The sequence below is a fragment of the Dasypus novemcinctus genome, chromosome 8, assembly GCF_030445035.2.
Source record: "Dasypus novemcinctus isolate mDasNov1 chromosome 8, mDasNov1.1.hap2, whole genome shotgun sequence".
In the NCBI taxonomy this organism is placed as follows: Eukaryota; Metazoa; Chordata; class Mammalia; order Cingulata; family Dasypodidae; genus Dasypus; species Dasypus novemcinctus.
This window is the reverse complement of record NC_080680.1, coordinates 12,831,723-12,841,801: the sequence shown is the minus strand read 5'-3', so window position 1 is coordinate 12,841,801 and position 10,079 is coordinate 12,831,723. Positions and strand designations below refer to the sequence as shown.

Here is a 10,079-nt window from a genome sequence, read left to right as displayed (position 1 = left end):
CTGAGGCTCCCTGAAAAAGCAGTCATGTCCTCCACTTAATCTCAAATATCCGCACAGACACCACTAATTGACCGATTTCAATGCGTCTATCACATTCCAACCAACCTATGAAATGCAAACACAAATGCCAAACTCTGAATTCATATGAACATAATTCCAAAAGACATGCACAAAAGAGCTCACACTCCCTGAATTTTTACAATCTGCAAGAGGCCCACAAATGCACATATGGAATATCACATTTCCAGATACACAACCGACCTCCTCTCTGCATACCCATAATCAGGTACAAAACGTCCTTCTAGCCTCAGATACACTAACTGACCTGTAACAACCCCAGGAAACACACTTCTACCTGCAGAGCCTCAGCTCCTGGTTACAAGCATAAAAGTACTTAAGAGTCCCAGATATGAATATAGCGGTATGTAGCTAGGATTAACCACCTGATCCAACTCTCGCTAAAATAATTCTGTGTGTATAAACACAGATATAGAATATATTTTAAAATTTTAATAACAGAATGCATGTGCAGCACAAATTTTAAAAATAATTACAAAATATACATTATCTATTGTAAATTCCGTTTAGCCAATTCTCACATACCTTTGTTCATTTTTGCCCAAATCTTGTATCTATTATATAAAACCTGTGCTTGAAATTCCATCACAATTGACACCAGACCTTGAAAAACTGCTTATTATTCCATCAAAGATTCTCATATTCTTGATAAAGGAGTGGTTTCACCACGAACACTGGTTAATATTTCTATCTTAAAAATATATAAATAGTGAAGAGATGGCGGAATTTCACTTACTTTTTAGTGTTCACTCTTTCCTCAATAGAATATTTTTTTAAATACTGAAGATATTTTCATTTTTTGTATCATCAGAATGTAACAGATAGCACATTTAGGCCACATTTTTGAAATTTAAAAATTAATATAACTCTAGACCATCCAGTTGTCAACAAATGCAGCGGGGCTGGTCTGCAGCGCTCCTCCCTCCCGCGGTACAGATGCTCCCCCCAGTGGACGGGGCAGCTGAGGGCAGGGCCACTGCCTTAGGGAGCAGCTCCTGATGCACAGGAGCACACAGGGTCGTGAGCGCAGAGACACCCTTACAAAGCCATGAGACTGCATAGCATCACTTTTATTTTTTATGCAACTGATATATAAAAGCGGGGGGGGGGTGAAAGCGGCGGGGTCAGGGTCATGTCACAACCCCTGCTCCCCGCCCCCCCCCCTCCCCCCCGGCGTCACCGCTAGGGGCGCGCCCTCCCCCCTGTGCACGTGCGTCTTCTTTCAGGAAACGGTTCCCAACCGACGCCTGGGGCGGTTGGAGGACCAGAGAGCTTGTGCCCCAGAGCCCCGCCCCCAGAGCCACGTGCGCACGCGCCAGGCTGCCAGCCACGCAGGGACGGGGCCTGGGAGGGGCCTGGAGGAGAGGCGGGAGGTGGAGCCTCAGAAGGCGCTGTGGGGCGTGTCCAGGCCACGCCTCTTCTCCAGGAACCTGAGCAGCCATTCATGGCGCTGGGAAAGAGCACGTGGGAAAGGACCATTCACAACTTTCATACCTACCGATCTGCAGGATAGTTCCGTGCACTGAGATAGGGTCCTCTATGAAGTATTTTTAGAAGAGGTCTAGCCTAGGGCAGTGTCGTCAGATTGGAAGAATTGCTTATGCACGCCTTGGCTGCACTTATTTTCTTCTTGTTCATGGCCTTTCATAAAATATGCTCCTTTTCATAGTCAGAGGCAGGGTGCCTTATAGAACAATCCTGGCATTGAAGTTTAGACCTGGAAAACCCTACAAAGCTGTGCTTTCTCTGAACTCCATTGCTAGTGTGTATCCTGGGACTTTTTCCATATTAGAATATTTTTTTAGTGAGTTTATTTAATATGCAATGTAAGTGCGGACTCAGCAAGATTTTCTTTGAAGGCTATATTTTTTGTAGCTTTCATCAGGACATTTGATCATCTGAGCCCAGAAACTAGTTCCTCGCTTTTTTGGGTCCTTAAATCTTGAGGCAAAATTATTAGGTGGTTTCTTAGCGATGAAGTAGACTAAAAATGCAGACTTAGTTATACTTCCTGTGACTGTTTTCTGTTTCACTAGAAATGTAAAAATGGTGTATTTGAGTGGAGCATAGATATTAATTCAGGTGTCTTTACTGTAGGTTCAGTGCTTTCTTTTTCTGCATGGGGTGAGTAACTATTAAGAACTTAATGGGTTACACCTCTTATGTTGTGTTGCCTGCTAAAATAGAGGACATTTAATTAAATTTGAATCTCAGAAAAACAATGCATATTGGCATATATTTGTCATATACATTTTGAGACATGATAAAATATAATTTGTTGTTTCAAATTTTACTGGGGTTTATACATTTTTATTATCTAACCCTGGCAACATTATTCTTAGGGATATTTTGAATGTTTTAGTAATTGAAGAACTTTTCCTTGTAGTCTATCCTAAGGAAATCAAAGTTGAAAACAAGGTACCAGCCGAAAGACAGTAATTGCAGTAAAATTGACACTAGATAATATATATGCTATTGTATATACTATTTATAATCAGAAATAAAACTGAAAATGTTCACAATGAATTTACACTGTGTTTGTTTTTAGTTGCATGATATTTTTCCGGAAAAATGAAAAACAAGCAATTAATATTAATTTCCTTTGATGACGTGGACTGGGTTGCCAGTGGAAAGGGGTGGGTGTAAGACTTGTCACTGCCTTTTCCATTTGCAAAATTGGACTTTCAGACAATGTAAAGTTTACCTGTTAAAAGCAATCAAAACCATTAAAAGAGAAAAAAAGCAAAGATTTTTCCTGTAAGCCTACAAGCATGGAGCTCTTTGATGTAGAGGGACTTTGCAGCACAAACCTATGTGTATTTATAAAAAATTCAAGCATAGAACCTAGGAATAAGCCTTCGTGCTATAAATTAGGAAGAATCAATAAACTGCTCTAATGAAGTACATAATAATTGTGCTGTCCATTTATACTTTGAAGGGACCACCTGCATTTTCCCCTGTCAGAGTCCTGGATGAAATTCTCCCCTCCCCCACCTCAGGCCCACCTGCCCTCTGCCCCTCCCCCACTGTAGAATGTCTCCGTGCTACATTCTAGTCCTGTTTAGATTCAAACTTCTCCATCCTTTCCTTGGGCTCCTGAGAATCTGTTGGCAGCAGGTCACTCTCTGAGTCGTGGAATTGAATCTTCCCTAGAGGTTGCCAGATAGCAGTGGTCAGTGTCCAAGTGTACAGAGGTGACTTCAAAAGAAGGTAAGCGTTTATGATAAGGCAATGTGTTATCACTGGCCCTGATAACATTCAAATCCATAGAAATTCAAATTTGACCCATCTTCTTGGGACAAGATTTGAGATGTACTAGAGGAAGGAGAAATCACTGGACTCCACCAAGAAACTCTCACCTGGAATTTGGGGGGTAGGTTGGAAACCTGAGACTTACAGTTGAGGAAGGGGTCTCCTTAAAAGGTAGATCTAGATATGTCAGAGTAATTACAATGGGTAAGAGAAAGGATGGGAACAGGAATAGATTCTCTCTAGAATAAAATCACATCACAATCTTAGTAAATTGTCATGGGATTATGTGGTGTGGTGGCATAGAGAGGCTTGCCTCCATACTTTGTCATGTCCTCAGGCACCTAGAAATTTATGATTTTACTGGAATATGACCTGGAGTAAATGAATAGATGAGATCATATGGGGACAGTTAGAATCAATGGTCTAACGTAAAAAACTTTTCAGTGGAGTTATCTTGGCCAAGTCAGCAGTGAAATATCCTGTCTGTGAGCTATCCTGGAAGTTACTCTAACTGCCCCAGGCCAGAGCCTCTAAGCTCCTACCAGCCCAGAAACATCTTTGCTTTTACGACTGGCAAATGTTTTCTTTGATTCGATGTTGCCAGGGCAGTTTTGGTAACTTCAGCAAGTTTTAGAGATTGGATTTATCTGAATTTTATGACTTTTTCTTAAATTGTATAAACTCAGATGTTCAGACCAATTCATCTGCTCTAATTCCTCTTGGCGAGCCCTCTGCCCTTCATTTTAAAGTTGAGATGAAGATGTTGCTCATATTCCACGAATACTTCATGGTCTGGGATAGAGAGTGGGTGCTATTTGTTTTCAGTAAAAAACTCAATGATGTGTGATTTCTTTTTCAAAGAGGGGAAGGAGAAGAGATACAATTAGGTATACTTTCCTCTATCACTAATAGTAATAGTAGTAGTTGTAGTGTTTTTAAGAGTCTGAAGAGATGATGGGGACAATACTCTTAAGAATTTACTGCCTTCATAACATCCCTGTGCAGCCTAGAACGTACCCAAGAGAACATCCCTCATCTGCTCGTGAGCATGCTAAGGGGTTTTTTTCCCAAAGATACCAGCTCTTTGGTCAAGAGTCTGACTGAATGTCTTCACTAAAGATATTGAGTCAGGCTAAATTTCTGGCAGCGATTTCCTCAGAGAGGGGATTTCATCTGTTTATAGCAAGGATTTCTTTCTAATTGGCACTCAGAGGTCTGGGAGCCTCACTGAACTGGGAGCAAGTTCTCTTATGGGAAACCCTCATCTGGAGTTCTGCAACCTAAAATCACTAGAGGGACACTTGCTATTCTGAAGTTTCTCCACTATGTGCCTGCTCACTTATTGAAATTAATCACTCTGATTCTCTTACCATATGCATGGCTATTCCAAGAGAATGGCATGCCTGATCCAGCACCACAAAGGAGAAACATGTCTCTCGTGAGAAGGTGATTTATTGTAAGTGCACAAGCAAGGAACTGGAAGAATCTTCCCCAAACCAGTTCAAGTGAGGATTGGAACTCGAATTTTTATAGGGAAAAAAATGAGAGAGGTGAGAAGAAAAGCAAGTCAAAAACAAAAAACAAGAAACAAAAATCAAGTGATGACTTTGGATCTTCCAGGGTCTTGTGAGGAGGGTACATGCAATTTCTCAGTCCTCTGTTATCTCAAGCATGTTAAACTCCTAACTTTTTCCCAGTTTCAGTGATTTATCAGTGACAGTGTAGATTTAGAGATTGGTGTTTCTGATGCTTTTCTGTGGTTTTGCCTTGAGCTGACATTTTATTCTTGTTATTCCTGTAAGCAGAACTGGGATCGTCTGATAAATGTACCTTTGGGAACTAAGCATGAAGGGTAACTATTATGATTAGATTAATAGAAAACTATCTTAGTTATGTCTGGGTAGATCTAGAGCTGCTTAGGGGAAGAAATGTTTAATAAGCACATTTTCCAGCTCTCAATTTCCTAATGAGTAAAGGACAGTCCCTGAGAGCCTCAAGAGTGTAGACTTTGTGGCCTCTAAATACATGCATTTCCTTGTCTCTACAGCATCTCCAGTGCTGGGACCAGACATGACCATGAACTCTGGAGCCTCCCTGTATCCCATCACTGCCCTGCCAATTCCCCCACCCATTCCTGGCCCACCACACCCACCTCCCTGGGGGCAGCACCCACCCCCAGTCTTGAATCCATCTTTCCTTCCTGGCAGTTCAGTGCTGCCTGCTTTTCCCAGACAAGAGTTGGTGACAGGAAATGGGGGCCTTGTCACCAGTGGGACTGGAGGTGACAAAGCCATTACCCAAATCAGAAAACTAGGGGGACCAGCAGAGCCCCCTCCTACTCAGTCCTTTGTCCTTCCTCAGATGCTCCACATTTCGACTGTCCCAAGGATCCTCTGTGGGGGTGCTCAGCAGGCCCCTCCTGGGATCTTGAGAGCCTCTGCTGGGGAGCCCTTTATCCCAGGCTTGGCTGTGGGGTGCACCCAGGCTGCTGAGGGAGGCTGGGCCCCAGGCCTTCCTCCTCAAGCTCCACCACCAGCTGCCCAGCTGGCCCCCAGTATTCCTCCAGGGAATGCTTTCTCCAGGCCACAGGGGCCCTCCAGGGAGGGTGGTCCTCCCTCCACCCAGTCAACGGATGACTCCTGTAATCCCAAGAGTGTTTACCAGAACTTCCGACGTTGGCAGCGCTTCAAGTCCCTGGCTGGGAGTTACATTCCCCCAAGTACTGATGCTGAAGCTCTTTCCTGCTTTCTCATGTGAGTGGCTTCCTCTTGGAGACACATTTGACTGTTTTGAAACATTCAGATACAGAGGACTAGGGGGTGGATTCCCCAGGTTAAGGTCTCTAGAAATACTTGACAGTAGGTCATGATGAGAGAAGATGTATTTCTAGCTTATGACTTATTTTCAGGTGTCTATCGCTATTGATACTAACCTCCCTATATTGGGTGCCCAGACATTTTCTACTTTTCTATCATCCTAGTAACCATTTACATAAAAACTAACAACCAGAGAGGTGTCTTGTGATAAAGTGAGGAGACTTGATTTGAATGGAGGTGTGACTACGAACATCACAGACCTCCCCTTGCACTCTACCTTCCAGCACAGGACTTGAGCATGTGTTGTCCAGACAAAGCCAAATCCACAGATGATGGTGGTGGGTGCAGGGATCAGGCAAATCACTCTAGTTTGCCCCCATCCACATTGTTCTGGAGAATTCCAATTAGAACTGGGAGGTGGTAAAAACTGTATAGTCATGAAGTGCTTGGGCTCCCCCTCACTCAATCTGTAATCCTGGAGAGGTGACCTCACTTGGTAATCTCACCTGTAAAGATTTCTTCCATTTATTTCAGATTATTGCTGAGATGGTTACATGAGCTAATACACTAAGTGCTTCATTGACTAAACAGCTCATGCTTTGCTTCATTACATGATAACTAGTCTTTTGTCTTATTATTATAATTCTTAGTTTTTGTTATTGTTATATTATTATTATCATTTTAAGGTTTTGAAAAGACAATGGAGAAGAGAAAAATACCTCACAAAAGGCAAAATATCCTAGCTAAAGAGTGTGAATAGATGCTTAGCAATGTGGTACAAGACCATGGGCTATTCTGACTGTGAGATAGAAACATTAGTGATGATGATAGTGATCTCTTTCCACCCAGAACTGCCATGTCTCTACTCTGCACTGCCTCCAGTAAAACTGTATGTCAACTGCAATAGAGCCTATATCAAATAACAGCACACTTATTTTTTATTAAAACATCTTTTCAAATTTAAAAAAGATTTATTTTTTATTTATTTCTCTCCTTTTCCCGGGCACCCTCCCTCCCCCAGTTGTCTACTGTCTGTGTCCATTTGCTGTGTGTTCTTCTGTGTTCACTTGTACTCTTGTCAGTGGTACCCAGAAATCTGTGCTTTGTTTTGTTGAGTCATCTTGCTGCATCAGCCCTCTGTGCATGTGGTGCCATTCCTAGGCAGGCTGCACTTTATTTGTGCTGCGTGGCTCTCCTTATGGGGGGCACTCCTTGTGTGTGGGGCTTCCCTATGTGGGGGACACTCCTGTGTGGCAGGGCACTCCTTGTGTGCATCAGCACGGCTCATGGGCCGGCTCATCACACGAGTCAGGAGGCCCTGGGTTTAAACCTTGGACCTCCCACGTGGTAGACGGATGCCCTCTCCATTGGGCCAAATCCACTTCCCTCTTTTCAATTTTTGAACTCCTAAAAATATCCTCTGCCCCAGTGAATAAATCAAGGAAGTCCACCAAATTTCCAGTTTAACAGTAAATTATTCTCCCAAATTCTTGAACACTCTACCTTCCCTTTTGGAGCAAACCCTCAAATGCAGTTGGCAGTCTGATCCACTGCATCTTGAGCCAGCCCAGGGCTCTCTGTGGGCATGGGCTTCAACGGCCTTTGGCTTTGGACGTTAAATCCTCCTCTTCATACTCTGATTCTCTGTTTCCCAAAGACTGATAACTTCATAATCACCTGGGATACAGCTTAGATGCTCAGTCTTTTGACTCCTGAGGATATGTGCAGAAATTGCTTTTAATGTTTTCTCCTAGTTCATTCAATAGACAGTGCCACTGAAGGTACAAAGGGAAGTCAGGGATTCCAAAATAATCCTTTCATTGAGCTGGTCTTTCAGAAATGAATCCTAGTATTGATATTTGATGTTCAGTCAGGGATCCTCTAAGGCAGATGTACTTAAAATTAGAGAGTACACATTGCAAGGAGGACATGAAGGGACAGATGGTAGATAGATATGATGGGGTTCAGGTCATGTTTGTTGGGTGGTGCCAGAAGGGGTAGGAGGAGATGCATGTAGAATATTACTGACATGGCGAATTTTAGCCCAGTGCTTCGATCGCTGGCCCGTCGGAAGCCTACCATGACCCTGGAGCAGGGACTGCAGCTGGCCATGCAGGAGTGGTGGCACACAAGCAACTTTGACCGGATGATCTACTATGAGATGGCAGCAAAGTGAGTCCCAGGATCCTTGTTAATTTGTGGGGTGTTGTGGCCGGGTGTAATGGAGGAGGATGAAGTCAGACAGGGGTCTTGCATTGTTGGTTGTCAATAGAAGGAATATTTAGAGTAGGGGGTGTCAACTAGGGCAGAATTCCCTGGATATTGAAGGATCAACTCCTCCATGCAGTCACTTTCACCTTGAGTACTGGGACTTTTTTTTAACCTTCTGTTCATAAGATGCTCAACCTGTCTCTGATATTGGGTCTGCAGGTATCATCAAATTGAAGGTCTTAGGATGGGGTTGGGGGTAATTTCTGCAGATCCCAATGGCATTAAGCCTCCATGTTGTAGGTACTGTGTGGTAGTGACATGCTCTACAAGGCATGTTCCAGCTGTCTGGGCAGCTGGAGCCTCTTGGTATAGAACTGTGGGCCCACCTCTTCTCATAAGATAATGTCCAAATTGCTCCCTGTCATCCCAGAATGAGATAGAGTTAGATGAGGTTAGTTAGGGGATGCCAGGGTATCAGACATCCTGTGAATGAGTCATTCAGCTTTCACTGCATGTTAAACCCTTGACTAACACAAAAAGCAATGACAAAAAATAAAAACAAATAAAAACGTTAGCGTTGGAAATTGAATCTCTTCCATAATGTTTCCCTCTACTTTCTTTCCAAGCATTTCTTCACTGCATTTCTTCTTTAGGTTTACTGTTCTAAGGCTCTCAGATTCTTAGATCTGGGCACTGATCCCTGCTTTATTTACAATATTAACATCCCAGATCCCAGCTTGGGCCTGTCAGCTCATCTGTATAGTTTATGCTATGACATCATTGGCTTGGGGGTGGTGGTTCACCTTTGTGATCCTGCCATGTATCACACTGACTAATTTAATTCAACAACCTATACCAAGATTGCTTAAGTCCACTGGATCCTAGGTGAAGGAGGGTATATTCAAGCAATTACAACCTGTAGACTCGACCTTGAAAAACTGCCAAGTCCTGGATTGATTCATGTCTTTAACATTCCTCTTAAGTGATGATGAATTTTGTTGTATGTGAAGGGATGATGTGGTGACCTCATGAAGTACCCCAAAACTGTGGTTGTACTGCTGGAAGTAACACCCCTCTTGGAAAAGCAGTTATCCAAGACCATGATAACCCACCCAAGACACTTAATGTTCCCCTTTTGTTGGTGCTGATCTCTCTTTCTAGGCATCACAGTGGGCCAGGCCATCTTCTCAACACTGCTTGTGCCTTCCTCCCATGCTAGGTTCAAAGAATTTGAAATTGAAGAAGAGAGGCAGGTTCAGATGTTGGAGGAGAGGAAAGGTTTCCAGCACCCTCCACCACCAGCCCCTCCATATCTTCATCCACAGGTGCCCCCAGGCATTGTGGAAGGCTGGAAGCCAGGTATGGCTCACCACATTCCAAGAGAAGACAAGGCCCAAAGGGGACTGCGGGAAGGCAATAGGACTGATATGTGCTACATTCCCTTCAAGATTTGCCTTCTGTATTTCTAACAGAGAAACCCATCAAGGCCCTAGGTTCTCAGTTACCCTTTGTCATGGGCTAGGTCAATTTTCTCAGGTGTCATAACTACACTATCATCTTGACGGTCAAAGAGACACATTTATATAATATTCCTGGTGATTAGGGGATGGATGAAGGGGTATCTTTGAATGTCAGAAGTTCCTCTTTTTCTTGTATAGAAACTGTCTCTAAGATCCTTATTCTCTTAAATTTTATCCTGTAAATGTTCATTTAGTTTCAGAT

At 43.2% G+C, this 10,079-nt stretch overlaps 1 protein-coding gene across 1 annotated transcript; it reads left to right on the top strand.

The window, feature by feature from the left end:
- The first annotated feature begins 5,175 nt into the window (after positions 1 to 5,175).
- Positions 5,176 to 9,879, top strand: LOC131279570 (NUT family member 2G-like). Its single transcript, XM_071216519.1, has 5 exons — positions 5,176 to 5,182; positions 5,792 to 6,083; positions 8,190 to 8,318; positions 9,577 to 9,716; positions 9,830 to 9,879. The coding sequence occupies exons 1-5, from the start codon at positions 5,176 to 5,178 to the stop codon at positions 9,877 to 9,879; spliced, it is 618 nt and encodes a 205-aa protein (XP_071072620.1).
- Positions 9,880 to 10,079: the final 200 nt, after the last annotated feature.